General features: G+C 43.8%; 1 protein-coding gene across 2 annotated transcripts in view; it reads right to left on the reverse strand.

Moving 5' to 3' along the window:
- The window catches only part of LOC146863264 (5-hydroxytryptamine receptor 7-like), a 265,872-nt gene extending 245,784 nt beyond the window's left edge, over nt 1-20,088 (reverse strand). The window contains exons 1-2 of one of the 2 annotated variants that reach the window (XM_085642686.1): nt 19,566-20,088; nt 18,091-18,659 (exon numbers count right to left, since the gene is read on the reverse strand). In XM_085642686.1, coding sequence (XP_085498812.1) covers nt 18,091-18,599 — 509 coding nt within the window. In that variant the 5' untranslated portion in view covers nt 18,600-18,659; nt 19,566-20,088. The remainder of the gene's footprint in view (nt 1-18,090; nt 18,660-19,565) is intronic. The other variant, XM_085642687.1, reaches the window with a different exon arrangement.
- Nucleotides 20,089-20,311: the final 223 nt, after the last annotated feature.

Raw genomic sequence — 20,311 nt, forward strand, 5'->3', positions numbered from 1 at the left:
CACCAATACAAGTTTCTAAACACCCACTCAGTGATTCCTAGATCTATACACACATCTAATCACTTACCTATAGATTCACTCATACATGCTGTCTATGATCAATAGAACACTATCAAATATACTTATACACCTATATCGACATTACACACCAGCACACATCCTAATCACTTATGAAGTCATCCTACTCACTTATGCAAACAATGGATCATACTTACTTTTACTTAGCTATACACTTATAAAAACACCACTTCATCTATTCATATAGATAATAACTCATACTTAGTGTGTTATAAAAACACTATTACAACTATACAGTTATCCATACAGTCACTCATACAATCACTGAGTCTTATGTATACTTATTTATATACAACAACTGACACATACACAGGCTTTTATGTTTCTAGTTTGTTGGACATGTACCATTGAGACATATATTGGCTCATCGCCACACCCATAAAGATATTCACTCACCCAAACAACTGTTATAACATGTAGTTTTAACTTCAGATACCTACTGAATCAACTATTCACACATCTTTGGGCAGTCACACACCCCCCACCGAACCACTCACAATTTCACTCTCCCATACAAATACTCAGTTAACTAATCAATAAATAATATAGACTTTCATGTAGCTAGTAACCAACTGGTGCAGTAGTTTACACAACAACTGACAAAGTGATACAGATATTCACACAGTTTTGTCACTATCCAATATATTTAGTGAGACACTATAAATTAGTCAAGTAAACAGTCAATCACACTGCTACTAAATCCTCCATCCAGATATTTATATTTATATATCCACCCATTCTTCAATGCAAATTGCTACATATATATATATATATATATACGAAACGCGTAGGTCGTTCCTTTTTTGCACCTGATGCACGATGCACTTTGCTTTGTACTCTTAAGAAAAAGAAAAAAAGAAAATGAAATTGAGCAAACCTCAGTATTGACGTGGACTTGCCTGTTGATGTGCTGCCTTTCTGTGAACCTCTGACAAATCTGGTGAATAACTCCCTGGAGGTATAATACAGGAAAATCCTTTCCCATATATATATATATATAATACATATTTAAATAACGAACCAAACCACATTCACATTCATCATCAGTGGATTGCGGGCGCGCGAGATGTAGTTAGTACAACTAACTATATCGGAGGAATTTCAATGGTTTTGTTCGAGTGAAATGTCCAGCTCACTATAACACCCCTAAAACCTATTGTTTTTTCAGTGAATTTCTAAGGTTTTTTAAATGCTAATTCCTAACTATATCAGGCCTGAAACCTTTGTTTTTTCAGTGAATATATATATATATACACATCTGTATAGTTATATACACACATATGTGTGTGTGTACACACACACAACCCCTTCCGCTTTAAGAATGCTGAAAAAAATATTTTTAAGAGTAGTCAGCAGTCCCAGGGACCACTGCCAACTCTTAACAAATGTTAGTTGCAATTAAAATTTTTGTTTTTAAAACGCATCCCATTTTCCTAAGGAAAATGGGTTGTTTTTATAAAAAAATGCTTTATTGAAAAGCAGTCATACATGGTGGTCTGCTAATATCAGCAGGCCACCATCTATGTGATGGCTGTGATTCATAGTGGTACATAATTTGCAACTCACCTCATTAATATTCATGAGGCAGGTCGAATTGCAACCCTCTATGAATTGGGTTTTTGTGTACCAATCTATTAGTACATAAGTCATTTTGCAAAACCAAATTGGATTCAGTAAACGTCAGTGAGGAATTTGCAACCACCTTTTACGAAATCCATTCTTAGTTTATCTGGCCCTAGAGTCCAAGGCTAAAAATCTAGACACCAACAAGTGCAGGACAAAGAGTCAGCAGACAGAACTGGAACCACTGGTAAAAGAAGGGACAGAAACGCTGGATCAACATGGAGCAGAAACCGGAAGACCAAGCAAAAGTAACAAAGCAGAGAGTAGAAAGCAAGACATAAAAGGAAGACAAGCCACATAGAACCAAGAAGCAAGCCTGGCATCAGAGCAGTAAGACACGAGTGGACTACAGAAACACCCTCCATGCCATGATCAACAAGCAACTCACCAGAAGAATACAAAACATCCAGGACTTGGCAGCCAGACTCATCTTCATCTGCCAACACAGACCTCACATCACAACACACCTGAGGGAGCTCCCCTGGCTCCCAATACACAAACACACTCATTTCACACTCCTTCCACACACCTTCGAGCCACTACACAATTTAGGCCACACCCATCTGCACAGCTGCTTCTCCTTCCACCAAAAACCCAGACACCTCCACTCCGCAGGACTCCTACTCAGATACATCCCACAGATACACAGAACCGGATCAGGAGGACGGGTGCCTTCTTACGTTGCTCCTAAAGCGCAGAACGATCTCCCACTCAACATCAGAGTCTCCTCCTCTCTTCTTCCGAAAGAAGGTGAGGACCTGGCTTTTCAATTAAACAACCTACCATAGGGAGGGTGAGGCACACACACCTGCTCAATGCCAGAATATCTTGGTGGATGATAGTGCACTATACAAATTTACAAAACATAAGTGGGGCCTCAGCAGACAAGACTGTTGCGAACTGTTGTATTCTCAGCTCACACTGAATAAATAGTTGAAAGCTCAGGGGAGGAGCACAGGTGCAGAGAGTTCCAGATTTGAGTCATCAACCAGGGGCAGGGAATCAAGGGAACCACCAATAAAGTAAGTACTACACAGGAACTTGGAGAAGAGAAGGCAATGGAAGCCATCAGGCACAAATAGAGAAACAGGGAAACCAGAAACGAAGTGTGGAATGCAATTTAGAGAGCAACAAGTTGAGGAAGAAAGCATGAATAAGTAAGTGTATGTGAAGGAGTCGGGAATCATAATGCTAAACTGAATACCACTACCAGGACATGATAGGAGCAAAGTATGCCAACAGAAGAGACTACACGTACTACAATCTACCAGGGCAGTAAAGCGGAAAACAGAACTGGAACGTAATGTGCAAAAGGTGTGCAGTGCGCTGGAGAGTGTCCCACAAGGACAAGTCTAAAGCCAGAACCTCCCATTGCCTGCATGATGGCCACCCAGTGGTAGGATGATGGAATCCTGACATGGTGTTAGTAATAGGGGGGATTATAATGCTGGTTATAATTAGGAATTCACGTTTTCCGTTTTTACTGATTTTTACAGATAAATACAGACAGAAAACTATTGATTTTCCTGTCTGTATTTATTTTTAAATACAGACAATAGGCCTTTTTTGGATGATTTTTTCTACTGTCACGTCATGAGCACTAGGTCAGTAGGTGTACAGATTGAGAGGTAGGGGAGATTAAAATAGACAATAGATTTCCTATTTAAGCTTAATTGAGTGCAGATCTACAGTTATTCATGCTATTCTACAATGCAAGTGTTTTCAGATAATGCTATTGCACTGTGTACTGCTGAAACCTTTTGGACAATCAAATGCGAGTGTACATTTATCAGTCAAATAAATGTAGAAAAAAACATTGCAGCTTCATTTATATAGAAACCACAAACTAAAAATGGATAAATACAGAAACAATCGGCAAAAAATAAATACAGATGGAAATGCCCAAAAAATGAATACCATAAAAATGAGAGCTCTAGTTATAATGGTGGTAGTGGTAAAGTGATGTTGCTAATGGTAAGAGTGGTAATGGTGGGGTCATAATGGTGGTGGTAGTAATGGTAATAGTTCTTGTAGTGATAAACATGGTGAAGTTAACTGTAACGGTAATGAAGGTGTGGGAAGTGGTCATGGATGGTGTTGAGTAGGAGGGAGCTTGGAGGAAAAGAGGAATAGAGAGCTGTGAAGTGAACGAGTAAATTCAAGAGCAAACAGGAGGAGAGGTGTGCTGTGCAGGCGGACAATAGTTAATGTGCCTGGTCATGTGATTTATAGAAAAACATTCGATTGGAGCACACTACAATATGCCTACTTTCAGCATGCCCTACAGCTCCAGTGATGCTTCCTATAATGCTCCCACCAGAGGCTATGGTTTTTGAACACGTGCCCCGTGGGAGCATTATGCATACCGTCATTGGAGCTGCTGGGTGTGCTGAAAGCGTACACTGACACCCGGCAGCTGAAGAGCAGCAGTTACAATAGCAAAAAGATGGACGTGGTGCTGGTCAAAATGGGATGGTCATTTGGGGTCAGCCTGTCCCAATGTATAAAGACAAAAAAAGCAATTAGGTGGCCCCCTTACAGTCAGGCTCACACATCAGTCCAGATAAAAACATTTTTAAAATTCTACTCATGTAAAAAAAAAAAAAAAAATCGAGACAGATTGCTTTCTGTATGCATGAGGTAAAGCACTGAATGTGTGATAATTGTATTTTTCTTCGATGGTTAAATCTTGTGTCATAAATGGAAAAGAATGGACATTGCGGCAACATACAAATTGCCGTACCAGGAATGTGATCTATTGTATTGAATGCCCCTGTGCTGTTTTTTATATTGGTAAAACGACACAAGAGATCAAAAAGCGCATAATTCAGCATCAGTCTCGCATTAGATGCAAGGTAGTCACAGCACCCCTGGTGGAACACTACATGACAAAAGAACATACTCCCTCAGAAATGAAATGGTTTGTGTTAGAGACTGTTAAAAACACAAAACGTAGACAAAATGTGGATAGAGCGCTTACATTGAAGGAAAACAGGTGGATTTGGTCTGCTAAAACAGTGGAGAGGGGCCTTAATTCATACATTGAATGGCAAACTTTGGCAACTTTGTGAACTATATAGCCATCTGGTATAGACGAAACTTTTGTGTTTCTTCTGTGTTTCTAATGAGCCATGATTACTATTGTTTTACATTAGTGTGTTTGAGCGTATGAGACTTCACGAGAGTTTTCTGAGCAGCATAAGTTTTCTGAGGATTGGCCACATCACCCGTATAGTGCGTTATGAAATGTTTGGCACACTATCTGGATCTGGGACATCGTCTGTCTGTAATTACAGTCCTTTTTAAAAAATGGAGAGCGATAAGATAAACCGATATGTGGTTCATACTATCGGTTATTCTAGACTGAAGCGCTATTATAACGGCTCAATAGTGGGGAGATCAATTACTAGAGAGTTCTGGCTACAATGCCTTTTGTATTTATATTTTTGGTTGATACTGGTGAATGACAGATTTTACAGTCAATATGTACTACACTCCAATATGGCCGATTCATTCCCACCAGAAAGCGGCTGTTTTTGGGAGTCTATGACACTACCGGATATATAATCAACTTCCGCCTTGTTCCGAGTTTGCTGCTCGGACTGGTTTGGCGAGTGGAACGGGAGATGGCGACTTGGTAGCCTATGAGGTAAATTGGACACGCGATATAGTTATACAAGTCTAGCGCTATTAGGGAATAGTGAGAGGTGTCCGAGTGGACCGTTTTTTGACTTCATTGTTTTTGGTTATTTTCAGAATACGGAAGCACTGATGCAAGCAGCTGCTTCATTGTAAGTAATCGTCTGCCATAGTGTTGTTCAGGTGTTTTCTTGTTCTAAGGATTGGGACTGCAGAGTCGTTTTTAATATAACTTTTGGTTGTCTTTTTAAATTTAGTGCTCCCTTGCAAAACGATACGATTTAATGAGAGAGAAATCATTATTGAAGGAGTAAGTGATTTATAGTGTTTGCACAACAGGGTGTTTCTAAGGTACAAGTGTGACATTATTTATAATGCACGGTTTATTTTGTGGTCTGTGTTTTGTACACTGGTGGCTATATAATTCTTGGGGTTTTAGTACTTGTGCACCCATTTTGGTGTTAAGAGACTACACCTACTGACCTGTCTTCCTTCGGTGTATGACAATACTTTAAGTATTACTCAGATGTTGTTGAAAATTATGTGGTAATTATTATATGTATGTATTTCTGTACTAGATACATGGTGCAACTTTGGTCCTGATGATGGTCTCGGTGGATAACCTTACAGATAAAGAGACCGAAACGTCGACGCTATGACACTGTTTTGACGCAAAGAAATTTCATTTGGTGTCAATATATATTACAATTGCTGAAATTATATAACCAACTGTGGATGGTATATATTGGAGAGAAAAGTGTCAATAACTACTGCTGATATTCTATATTAAGACAGTAGTTTGTGTTGCCAATGTTTGAATTTAATTTGTGTATTTCGGATGTACATGTATGAAACAAATGACAATATTTATGAAGTAAAAAGATTCATTTCAGATGAAAACAAATACAAAAGAATGAACTGTGGTCCTCTTTTTGTATATATATTTTTCTATATCTGAGTATTTGATAAATTAAGCTCACTGCGGTGACTATTGAATTGATTGATATAAGTTGAATAAATCCTCAAGGATTATTTGTGTGATATACATTATACCCAATTCCTTGGGGTTGAGTGGGTTGCCCTATTGTTTGATATACCCCTTACAGTCAGGCTCACACATCAGTCCAGATAAAAACATTTTTAAAATTCTACTCATGTAAAAAAAAAAAAAAATCGAGACAGATTGCTTTCTGTATGCATGAGGTAAAGCACTGAATGTGTGATAATTGTATTTTTCTAAGATACAAAACAGACGTATGGCAATGCAAGCACTCCAAGGAGGTAGAATGATACAACAAAAGCCAACAGACTGAGGCGAGGGGGGATACATCTCTCCGAAGAGGTAAAACCCACAATAAGTACAATGCCCAGAATTAGTAACAATGTGTCTTCAAGACAGCTGCCTAGTCAGCCAGACATAACAAGCCGAAAAGAGTCTGTTGGAACAAGGAGGGCGCCTCATCCAGTGTGAAAGAAAAGGAGGGTGAGTATCAAGCGCAAGAAAAATTAAACAGGCGTGAAAGGGAAAAATAGTGTTACTAATCATGCTTGGGGTACATTTAATCCTGCAGTAAGACAGAACATTGGGTTCATGCACCTGCTGTAGACACGTGTTTGCAGCCGGCAGGATACAGATATGTTTGTAGGATGCTATCATAGCCTTCTCAACTCGAAAACATGCGTTCTATTGACTTTGGCAATAAAGCAATCTATAGTTGACTAGCTAAGAGATAACGTTAGTAATAATTGTGATTACCCATGCGTGTTATTTTTTCAGTTCAGAAGTTGGGAATAAGCTATATTCGGAGTCAGCGGAAGTGTTTGATAAAGCCCAGTTGATGCCCCAGTAGAGGCCGAGGGTAAACCGCAGCGAGGCAGCGCAGTCCCACCCCTGTCGCAGTTCAGAGTGCCAACGCGTGAATGTGCCCAGGTTGTGGCAGACTCTAAATACAAAGCTTCTCTAAATTGGGATCAATAACAGCTCCAATATAATGCAATGAGGCACGAAAAATACAATGCCAAACCACGCTTCGATCATTTAGAAATAATCAGAATATATGAGGCTGTGTTGGTTAGGGTACCACTTCTGGACACAAGTAAATTTGGAATTGCAAGAAACTGACAAATTAGCTTCACGTAAGAGGGCCTTGGACAGCTCACACATCTGAAGACTTTGAGTTGACTTAATCGCTACCCAAGCTCCTGGGAAGCTGTTAGTAAACCGTAGTATGGTGTTCGGTTTAACATTTACTTGGCCAAATATGGCAGAGCGTTTGCTCATCATGAGCTTGCTTTAGAAGAGCTCAGAGTCTGGAGGGATTCAAGATGTGTCAAACAGCCAGAACTTTTTTGCAATGGTATTATATATAAGGGGTTGTTTCTCTTGTGTATATAAGTGTATCCTTATCTGGAGAGAGTGTCAAAGCGTGAATAAATTAAACTGTACTATTATATGGGGGAGGGTTTATCACTTCTCTTGCTTCTTCCCGATCCACTCACACCTTTTCTGTCCATGGAGAAGCAGTACAGGGCTATTTAGAGAGTTGAACTACAAGAAAAAGGTTGTGATGTTATATAAAGGTGGATTAAGTGATGGATATGTTCCATTGCATTTTTCCTCCATTTGTAACTAAAAACTATGGGAGATGTGCATAAACAAGAGAACTAGATGACCATATCATCTAAATGGCTGTCATCAATTTAGCACACACTTATATATTGTAAAAAAAACAAGTCTAAAGCCAGAACCTCCCATTGCCTGCATGATGGCCACCCAGTGGTAGGATGATGGAATCCTGACATGGTGATAGTAATAGGGGGGATTGTAATGCTGGTTATACTTAGGGATTCACGTTTTCAGTTTTTACTGATTTTTACAGATAAATACAGACAGAAAACTATTGATCTTTTTGTGCATGATTACTTCCATTCCATGGACTGATTCATTTGTTTGACTCTCTGTGTGTGACATTACTCATCAGGCCCTAGTGCATGGCTTAAATGTCACCTGTGGGTTGCGTCACTTATTGTGCCATGAGAAACTATGGCTTCAGGCCTACCAGTAAAGCCTAACTGCTGCAGTTTAAGTCTGCAGTACTACCTGTTAAACTAACTCTTGATAGGCAAACCCTCCCTTATAAATATTAATAAGTCACCACATATGTAGGTCATGGCTGTGTCCATGGTATTTAAAAGTTAGACATAGAAATGTAATGCTAAAAAATGTCCTTTTAGTGACTAGGCCCAAATTCTATTTTCACTGTGGAAGTCTCTTTGCCTGGTGTCATTGACTCCTCTGGTCAGCGGCAGTATCCACGCATGTAACTCCGTATCGTTGAAGGAATGGGGGCATGCATTATTACCTCTCTGATGAGGAGCAGCGTTCCTGCATATGATAATAATAATGATGATAATATAGAAATGTATAGAGCGCCTGGTTACCCCAAACGGAGTGTTCATGCGTTAGGGATTCAACACCACAGGCGTCTAAAACGCCATAGACAACCTACTGAAAAGCCACTGCCTCAGATTCAGAGGCAAAGTATTTCATAATTTAGAAGCCACGTACCTAAAAGAGCGACTTCTCATTTGTGCTCTTTTCACACTCAGAAACACCATAAGTGCTGCTTCTACAGAACTAAGACTTCTGCTGGGTCGATAAGGCTTAACCAGTGAATGCAGATATCGGGGGCTTTTATCATTAAATATTTTCTGGCAAAAGCACATGGCTTTGAAAGTCACTCTCTTTCTCAACAGGAGCCAATGAAGTTTAGCTAGAGCTGGACCCATGGACGAGTGTCTGGGGATGTTCAGCAGTGAATGCGCCTCAGCAATCTGCACCCTTTGGAGCTTCTTTGCCTTGGGGGGCTCCAAGACAGAGTATATTACAATAGTCCAGCCTGGATAAGACCAGTGCCTGGACTACAGTTTTCTGGCAGCTTCTAGAAGGAGAGCTGTTAGAAATGAGGGTCTCTAGTTGGCAGAGGTATGCACCTTGTCCAAGGAGGGCCCTTGCTTCTGGTCAGGATAAGGGAGTTACACACTCTAGATAACCCCTGCTCACCTCTTGGAGACAGGCTTATCCCAAAGACAATGTGTAAAGTATTAGCACGCAGGCACACGGTGACACAGTGAAAACACAACACATGTACACCACACCATAACTTAATTTGTTAAATTAGTAAGTGCCAGGTCTCTGACAGGAGGCCACTGCAGCTTGCAGCACCCGTCGCCCCTGTCATTGCTGCCAAAACAACTACCAACCATCTCTCTTTCCTGCAAGTGTGACAGTTGATATTATTCCAGGTCCCCACAGCTACAGGAGTGGCTGGGGAGGCAGGTATTAGTATTTTTTTATGTATATTATATTTATAATCAACCGTTGATCTGCTCATCTCTAAATTAGATGATCAGCACCACCATGTGGCAGACTGTCCTAAGTGTGGTATTGATAATTAGGTGCCGGTGCTGAGCACCGGAAACCACCAGCTCAAATAAAGCACTGCACCACACCAGTTTAGAAAAATAAAGTATCTTTATCTAAACCAAACAAGCCTAAAAGGACAAAAATCCAACATACACAATTCAAAATCTGACTTTTAAAGGTTTCAAGCAATTCTGTCCACAGAAATCCATGGATGAGTGATTTTACACAATGTATCTTTAGGTGCGTCAAAATTCACAAGGCCAAACAGCTGCAGAGAAGGGAAGCGTCAAAAAACAAAGCTAAGCGTCAGTTCTTGAGTCCTTGGGGAGGTGTTGCAACAGTTCTTCTGCATGCAGGAGAAGTGATGCGCCGAATCCTCACAGGAGGGGGAAGTGATACATCGATTCCAGACAGCTCTGGTCTGCGGATGATGCACCAGAAAACATCCTGCACTGGTGCCATGCGTAGAAATCTGGGACACCCTGGAGATTGATGCAGCAACGGCAAACAGGGGCTGCGTTGATTTCTTCAGCCGCGGTCCCACTATGGGTCGATTCTTTCAGCTGCAAAGCAGGGCCTGTGTCGGATTCGGTGCAGTGATCTCGGATGTCGTACTCGATGTGCAGTGCATTTTCAGCCACTGGCAAGCGCTGCGTCAACTCTTCGACCACACGACCGTGGATCGAGGAAATTTCTTCCCGCTCTGTGTTGTTGGAGATTCTTCACAAGTAGGTTCACAGCATAGTTCCAGTCTTTGTCCTCTCCTTGGTAGAAGCAGCAACTGCAGGCCAGCCCAGCAAAGCAACACACAGCAAAGGGGCAGTACTCCTCCTTAACAGCTATTCAACTCTTCTTCCGTAGCAGAGGTTCCTCTTGATTCCAGAAGTGATCTAAAGTTCTGGGGTTTTAGGTCCAATATTTTACCCCATTTTGTCTTTATAGTCTTTGTTGCAAGAATCTCTGACCTCAGTAACACCAGTTCTATCCTCCCCAGTCCAGCTTCACAACAGGAAGTGGAGACAGCATTGTGCAGAGCAGACATAGCCTTTCAGGTGCTAGAGAAAAATCCTCCCACCATTCTGACTGCAGAATGGTCTATTCAGCCTGGCTATGGGTCACCCAGGAAAGGCAGGACACACCTCAACCCCCCTTGTGAATGTCTAGAGTAGAGTGAATGCACATTCACCAGCTCCTGTCACTCCAAAACAAAACAGTGAATACACAAACAGGAAGAGGCACACAGGGCGGTTGAACAACAAAATGCCCACTTTCTAAAAGTGGCATTTTCAAACACCCAATTTTAAACTCACCTTGACTAAAAGATGTTTTAATCAATTCTAAGTTTAGAGAGCCTAAACTCCAAATCTCTAGCTGTTCCCAATTGAAAGTTACACTTCTATCTAAAAATGTTACAGTGCAGCTCCAATGATAGTCTATGGGACAGATAGTATTTCAACAGTGAAAAACGAAATACACAGCATTTCACTATCAGGACATGTAAAACACACCAGTACATGTCCTATCTTTCACATACACTGCACCCTGCCCCTGGGGGTACCTTGGCCCTACTCATGGGTGCCTTACATGTAAGAAAAGGGAAGGTTAGTGCCTACCAAGTGGGTGCACTTGCCGGGATGACATGGCAGTCTGAGACTGTGTGCGCAGATACTGCAGTGGCAGGTCTGAGACACATTTATAGGGCTACTCATTTAGGTGGCACAACTAGTGCAGCAAGCCCACTAGTAGCATTTGCTTTACAGGCCCTGGCACACTCAGTGCACTTTACTAGGGCCTTACCAGTATATCAAATATGCCAATCATGGATAATCAATCATAGTCACAATTTACACAGGGAGCCCTTGCGCTTTGACACTGATCAGTAGTGGCAAAGTGCCCAAAGCATCTAAGCCAGCAAAAACCAAATCTAGTAAACAGTCAAAAATGCAGGAGGTAGACGCAAAAAGTCAGGGGAAACCACACAACACGGATGCTAAGTCTAACAAGACCCATAATTTTTTTTTTCAGCATTATTAGAATGTCGAAACAATTCCCAGCAAGACTGGTTATCCTACTTTAAAATGTGAGATTAGTATCAAACCAGATACCAAGATTTTTTACTTTCTGCTTGGGAATCAGTACTGGCCCTAGAGCATCTGGCCACCAAGCAGATAGATGATTGTTTCCCTAAGATCAGGACCTCAGTTTTCCCAGTGTTAAGCTTGAGACAACTGTGATCTATCTACTCCGCTAATCCAACCAGGCAAGAACAAATATGCACCCATAACTATGGAGAAATGGGGGCATCCATTACTGCCAGGAGTTATCGGCCCCTCTTGGTGAGAGGCAGTGTCCCTGCATGTACACCCAAATCTATGAAAGAATGTGGGCATCCATTATTACCTGGCGTTATCGACCTCTCTGATGAGAGACAGTGTCCCTGCCTCTACACACATATATCTTTGAAGGAATGAGGGTATCCATTATTGCCTGGTGTTATGGACCTCTCTGTTGAGTGGCAGTGTCCCTCCGTGTACACCCATATCTTTGAAGAAATGAGGGCATGCATTATGACCCGCTGTTATCAGCCTCTCTGATGAGAAGTTGCGTTCCCTGAATACGCACCCATATCAATGGAGGAAGGGGGCATCCATTATTACCCGGTGTTATCGACTCCTCTGATGAGTGTCAGTGTCCTTGTGTGTACACTAATATCTGTGTAGGAATGGGGGCATGCATTATCACCAGGCCCTGCTGTCGATATTTACTGCAAGGGTGCTTGACAACACTAGCTAATGAGTGGGGTCACAGCATGGACTATCAGACTTAAAAGCTTCCCTTGTTAGTCCACAGATGTCTGCGAGGAGCTTTCCCTATGTCACTCACATGAGCTCTGGCATCATGTACACAGGCTCAGGGAATGCGTTTGTGTACATTCTATGCGGGATGGAAAATACCAGCAAAAAAAGTGAGACAGGTGCCCAAACTTTGCCAGTGATGCATGTCACCTTTGTGGTACTAGTAGCAGTTCAAGCAGCATCAGTAGTACCAGTAGGACTAGTACTACTAGCAGTAACAATAGGATTGGGAGTAATGGTACCAGTATTATTAGTCCTAGCAGCCGCAATAGTAGTGGCAGAAGCAGTGGGACACTAAGTACCATTGGGATAGTACTAATAGCAGTAACAACACGACTTGTGGTAATGGTCTTAGTTCTTGCAGGTAAAGTACCAGTGGTAGTTAGAACTTTACTAGTAAAAGTGGTAGTGACAGTGGGAGTAGTAATAGTGCCAATGGGAGTAGAAGCAGTAATAGTGACAGTAGTAGTGGATAGACACAAGTAATGGTATATGGTGTAAGTATAGCAGTAATAGGGACAGTCATAGTATCTAAAACTGTCATAGCAGTATTAGGTTTATGGTAGAAACGCAGCATTCTTGTTGCAGTACTATCAGCAGTACTGTGGATTTGCTTTTACCTCTGCCATCAAAATCTACAACCACATTATTTTATGCAACATACAGATGTATATTTTTCATTTGCGTTCATAAGTAATAAAATGAATTATGTTAGTTAAACATGCCTGAATAGCCCTGTCTCTAGTAACTAGCCTACTACGTCTAATAACAATGGTGCAGATAGTACAGCAGATTCCTCGTCCTCTACAGAGTCTACAGGCTGGAGCAGTAATCCTGCCTTTCACTCACACCTAAATCCAATCAAACTTGCACAACAGGCTGGTTGGGTTAATAGGGCAGCATTATATATATATATATCGTGAATTTTGTAAAGCGTACATTCACGCTGACAGGTATCTTGGCGCTGACTAATAGATGTTTATTGTTACCCAACGGTACTCATTTTATCAACATCAGAAGGATGAAAGGGTGAGTAGACCCCCAGGATTTGAACCTGTGACCATGAGGCCGAGCACAGACCCCTAGGGTAGAGGAATTAGTGCACTGAGCCACCAGATCCCATATGCAAACAAGGTATTAAGGTTTTAAGTCACAGAAGTGTGTCTGTGAAGAGGTGTACCTTACTGGTGTAGTACAGGGGCTCTGCATGAGTCAGGAGTACTCCTAAAGCTGCATAAGTAGGTCACTTCAAAACTGTTGTTAATCGGCTCCCTAGATTTCCATCATGATACTATTTTTTACTCCTGTAGCCATTACTGTTACCGGCATCTGGAAGGTCTGGTGACGCTGTTGACGGACAACAGATGCTTATTTCTAACCAACTAAATGACACTCGTTTTATCAACCTCAGAAGGATTAAAGGCTGAGTAGACCTGCTGGGATTGGAGTCTGTGCCTTTCGGAGGAAACACGGATCCACGCAGTGGACACATCAGTCCACCGAGTCACCAAACTATTGCTTCACAGTTACTAGGTTATCACCATCAAATATAAATCCATAAGATCCCTGGGTGCTTTATAGTTATATGAATAGTGGCTAGGACGAGCAATGAGATAAAATAACGAGAAGGGAATTGAAGCTTGAGAGTTGGAGTAACTACAACTTGATAGGATTTTTGAGAAATATGTGGAATAAAGTAGCCCTAACGTTTAGATAATCTAGGCTGTAAAGTGAAAAATCTTGTTCACACCTAAACCCCTTCCAGGAGGTGAGTTGTCCCCCCCTCCCTTGCTTCAAACAACTGCGTCCCTCATGCCCATCACATCAAGCCACTGACAATGTGCCTTGGTGCCAAAAAAGGTCGCAGTTTATTCAACATAACATGTTTATACATTTGCAAAAATTCATGTTTATCTTATTGCTCTCTTAATATTCATGCGAATATAATTCCTTCTCTTTGCAATTATTCTTGTTGCTGCGTGGACCCAGCCTCCTCAAGTTCCAGGGAAGGGAGGGGCCATCTGTCTGGGCTTCTGAGTCACAGGTCCTTCTCCTCCTACTGCGAGGAGGGGGGTTTGTGCCTACTTGGGCCCGTTGCCCCCTATTTATTCCCCCCTCGCCTCGTCAGCCCACCCCCGGATTGGGGGGGGGGGGTTGAGCTTGCCCTGGGGCGACCAACCCTAGTCGCCCCCTTTCAAGCGGGCTATGTATATGTGCGGGGGGAGGAGGGTCCCGCCTCCGGCCGGCGTTTGGCCCGGGCCCCTAATGGATCCGGCTTCGCCTTCCCCGGCCCGGGTTACAGCTCGTGGGATTCCTGCGCGACGTTTTGATGCTAATAATGTACGTAAGGGAACTACAAATCTACATGTCATTAAATATTAGACTATGATGGCATGAGGCATAACTCGTATTCACATTTTTCTACAGAAGTCACAGGAGAATACCTGGCAACAGCGCCAGCTTTAGGGAGGTGCCATCGCACCGGGCGCCAAATTCGAAGGGGGTGCCGGGTGCATGACAGGCTGAGGAGAGATAAGAGGATCCTGCCGAGATATTTGTGTGTGGTGCGTTTTTCCGGTGAAGATGACAACAGCGTGATGACCCTGATGATTCCATACTCGATGGAGAGATCTATTTGTCCAGTGACAGCTTTCACTCCACAAAAGTAGCATAGAGAGTAATGCTCCTGCTGTGAATTACAACTTGAAGCATGCATATCACAGATTTTATTTTTTTAGCTAACTCAGTGGGTTACTGTTTGCTACAGAAAGTATTCTGTTACTTGCACTTCATATAACACAGTGAGCTATGAACTGGTATCAAAGTGGTGCATGCAGACTGCAAGGTCTAGCTTTAGAACCTGTTTGCTTTTTTTCAATCTTTGGTCATTCAAATGATTTTTAAAAAGGGTCCCTTTGGGTAGTAATGTGCAGTCGCAGTATGCTCAACTTTGCACTACTTTGTCAAGGGGTCGTACCATGGGTGGTGCATGGACATTCCCATACAACCACCAATGGATTGGAATGCTCATCCTTATCTACTATCATTGTACTGGAAGGATAGCCTTCCAGTACAAAACTGAAGGGAGCTCTTGCAGTACAAAACCTACGCTTGACATCCGTACAAACCCAGGCCTTGGCGCAAGACAGCCCAAGATAAGCCCTCACAGTGCCATGTCGCGATAGAGATGACCCCGTTGTGCTCTCGCCTTTTCACACAGCAAAGAGCAGCAACTTTGGCTACTGCTCGGTGCTGGGTAGAAACAGTACATTTGTCCCAAAATGTGTTTCTCCAGATGAAGCCCTCTTGACATACAATGCTTACAAATATGGGTGACATATGTCTCTTAGACCTTGTGACCCCCATTCTCTTCTGTAACATTTCCTATGCATGGATTTACACATTCATTCATTGCCTCTGTATAATGTATGTGTGATGTAAAGTGCTGTGATACCCAGCACTGGAAAGAGTGGCGCTATGAAAGAAGTCAAACGAGAGAGGGGCTCGGGAGAGATGAGATGCAGCGAGGGAATCCGTGGAGATGGCTGTCACTGGTGCCTGGGAGGCGCCACCAGGGCTAAAGCCAGCTCTGCCCAGCAGCAGTAAGGGATTCTGACGACTGATGAATCGCTGTTTCGAGTGGATATGAAAGCTCAGTGGGATAAAGACGTGCTGCTGAGAGCTGGGTGTTATCCGCACCTCACAGGTTCGAATACTGGATGACTCATTTTAGGTTGATAAAAGGAGTACCATGGATCGGAGAGTAGCGTGATCTCTTCATTGCAAAACTGTGGTTGACAGCTACATGGAAAGAAATTATTCTCATGAAATGTATTTATAGTATGTCCTTCAGCCTTGGAATAACAATGGATAAAAGTAAAATGTGATATGTTAAAGAATGTTGAGGCACGGGTAAACGGGGTGAGGAAGTGAGAGTTTACAGAAGGCGAATGGGGGTGTTTCAGAAAAAAGTAAGCGCGTTCACGTTGAAATGTGCAGAGTGTAAAATGACAGAAGAGAGTTTTGGCACAACAGGCAGAAACATATGATGGTTTAAGATCACACAATTACCATCAAAGTCCGGCAGTATATTCCTTGCATCTTTCGGTAGAGACATGTCTAGATCCCTGTTTCATATTTGCTAAAACCCAATTCTGTCTCCCTGGTGTTTTCAATTTAGCTAAGTAAAAGTGAGATTTATTTCAACTAAACCGTCCAAAGTGAGTAGATTTGTGCCCAGGTCTTCATACATTGCATATCCCTGGGTAAGAAACGGGCAGCTCCCCCAAAAAAGAAGCAGAACCGATGCCACAGACGTCTGGTTCATAAAGCTCCATCCAGACGTGGACTCGGGCTGCCCCAAAAGGCACCACATTTCCCCCTTTAACACTCTTGGGGTTGCAGTGAATGCCATGGGAAGCCATGAATGCCAGGGAACGAGGGGCCCAGCGGTTTGGCAGTAGAAGACTGTCATTACAGAGGTGCAGTGGGTCGCTCACGCGGCTCGGCCTTGTGCCACTGCACCTGCTGCACTTACCATGGCTGAACTAATGATAGCTACGACCCTGCTTCCACCAGCCCTGCAAAACCAGGAGTAGTGGGAAGTGGGATTTCTATCTTCCTTGAAGCCAAAAGTGTGCCTCGGTTGTTTAATAAACTCCTCACCTCCTACCTGTTTGAAATATTAGTCGAAATTGACAGAACTGCGTCTCTTTGTTACAACATCCCTCATTATCCCGACCCTCTGACTCCAAAGAGATCATGGCTTTGCTTCACCCTCCTGGGAGCCCCGACAATGACACGTCTTTGGAGCTTGTGCGCCGCCCAAATTCAAGGTCAGTCAAAAGCCAGGTATCAAAATCTGAGTTTTTCATTTTTAGTACAACAACAGTACTTTTAACCATTTGTGAATCACACAATGAATCAATTCTATCAACGTTCTTTATTGCAAAGTGCCAAGAAAATTAATTGAGTGATACTCAATGTGTCTACCCGGAGAAGAAGAGAAAAGGTCGATGTGCAGATTCAACCAAATGTATGAACTGCAGCGCTCACCCGTGCCCTATCTTACCAGCAGAATGGTGCTCCCCACCCTTCCAGCCACCCCTCCCACCCTCCTCCCACGCGTCACTGCATGGGGTTAGTGTTTTCACTTCAAAGATTTGAAAGCAGGAAACAGCTTCCAATCTGTTGGTCCAATCAGCAGATTATAAAATGTGTGCCAAGCATGTTAGATGTTAGTAGTTCTGGCACACACTTTGCAAGGAGCATGGGCACCCCAGAAGGGTAGTTTGTAATAAATAAGCAAAAGTCTTTTTAAAGCTACAGTGTCCGCCTCTGGTCACTGGCCTCATTGGCTGCCTTGCACACTCAGTCATGCATGCCTGTGAATGATGAAGGAATGAATGAATGGACTAGTGTAGCACATCACCTCTAGCCATTCCCTGGCTGACCACAATGAGCTCTCACCTGTCCACGCTGATGACACACAGGGTCATGATGGAGGCGGTGCAGCACATTACATCCATGGCTATGAAGACGTTGCAGAAGACCTTGCCAAAGAGCCACTCGCCCCCCACCAGGTCGGTGATGATAACGAAGGGCATGACTGCCAAAGCTACAGACAGGTCCGCTGCGGCCAGCGACACCACCAGGTAGTTGGAGGGCTGCCGCAGCTTCTTGACAATGCAGACAGAGATGATGACCAGCCCGTTGCCGGCGATGGTCAGCAGCGTGAGGATGGAGAGCACGACTCCGATGATGATCTTCTCCACCTCACCGTAGAGTAGGCTCTCGTCGCCACACTCGGTGGTGGCGTTGGTGGCGTTGGCGAGTGCAGAGTCCAGCTCCACCTGGGTTGAGGGGGCCTCAGTCATGAATGAGGAGGGCAGCAGCTCCGGGGTGGCACAGAGCTGCTCCGGCTTGTCCAGCGAGAGGTGATTCTCCAAAAATTGGCTTGGATGGACTTGTATCAGCATCTTCCTGGGCAAAGAGATGGAAAACCGGAGCCCAGCTCACCCAGTTCTGCGTGGAGACTCCTGCGAAGAAGAGATGTGCTAATCAGACATGGGCAACGGAACCCTTTCTTTCCCTGTCGCAGCATGTTCTCTAAGCATGTGCCTTCTCAGAGATAGCGAAATATAAGCATTCAAAGAACAGCGCGCTGTTCAGCTAAGCTAATCCCCAACAAAATGTGCCACAGGTTATTATGAGGGAACGGCATAGCGCCTTTCCATCAGATAAAGAATATCTCTCATCGCAGCCATGCAACTTGGAACTTCCAGCACCAGCTGCCAGACTTAATAGCAATCACTGCTTATAGCCTACAGTCTCCTCCTTTTGATCTAAGTTCAACTATTGCTAGGAGAAGGAAAATAAGTTTATGAAAATAAATTGGAACATTAAACATTATCATAATAAAGTAGAACAGTCTACGAATGGAAATTGCATTATAGAGCTTGGAGGGGTTGGCTGCTCTCTGCAGCTTCTTTATGTGTACATAATTCAATAATTAGCCTCTTCTTTCACCATTATGACAGTATCTCGAAGACCGGGCTCACAAGGCACTAAGTTAGATGAGAAGGACGCTAACGATATGTAAATAAAGTAATCTATGTCCATGTGCCTCGGCTCCCTTATCTGCCAATTAGGAAGCCCACATACAGGCTAACCCCTAGAACCAAGGCACACAAAAACTGGACACTCTTATGTGAATAGGTATATTGTTGCTCTTGGTTCTTTGAAGACAACCCACCACACAGATACAGCACCTGCGGGTTACTCAATTCCCTGATTAGGTGATATAAGAAAATGAGTTCCTTCTATTTAAGCGCACGCATCCATGTGATGATCGCACGTTAAAGCGAAACGGTGCAAACTGCGCAGTAGCACAAACAAAACCATGTAACTACTACAAACACAACCCCAGAGTCCTTCTCACTCACGTTAAGTAGTTTGCCTTGCGTGCTGGGCACTGGCGAGTTACCTCTGCTTTTCCTGCTGCCTTGCAATGGGCACGGACTGCTTTCTACGACTCCTCTTGGGAGAACCATCATTTCCTGGACATCTGGCAGGCTTTCTCCCGACCGCAGAATGTGCGGGTAGTCCCCGGCTTAGTGTGGCAGTCGGAGTGCCCGGGGTCGCCCAAGAAGCCCTACCACGTGACGTGCCGGTCACTGAGAGGTGCGTCGGCGCACGCGGACCGGGACCCTGGGAAGAGCCCCGCGCGCAGGGCAGCTGCTACAGAGCGCACAAGCGCGTGCCGGGCGCCTCCGCTCGCTGCCTCGGAGCGCCTCTGCAGCTGTAGTCGCGCGTGGCAGCAGCACGCGCACACCCCTGCTGCCAGCTTCCGTGCCTCAGAGTCAGCCCTGACCTGGCGGACCCCGGGTGGCGCGCGGGAATCGGCGACGTCAGCTCAGCCCTCTCTGCGCGCGAGGGCCAATGGAAAGTGCGCGCAGGAAGGAGCCCGCGCGCGGTGCAGCAGCCCACGCCGGACTCGACTCCTCGGCCTGCTGCCCCCGCTTCGCCCCGTGCTGCATAGGCATGTACCTTGAGGACACTACTTAAGCGCAAACAAACACTTGAGGTGTCCTAATTTTGCTCCCAAGCAAGGTGTGCTTTTGTTTCCCTGTAACCTCTTGCACCATTCATCCTGTGGGAAAATAGGAAAGTGTGCCTGGTAACAACACAA

Source organism: Triturus cristatus, chromosome 2_2 (assembly GCF_964204655.1).
Source record: "Triturus cristatus chromosome 2_2, aTriCri1.1, whole genome shotgun sequence".
NCBI classification, from domain to species: domain Eukaryota; kingdom Metazoa; phylum Chordata; class Amphibia; order Caudata; family Salamandridae; genus Triturus; species Triturus cristatus.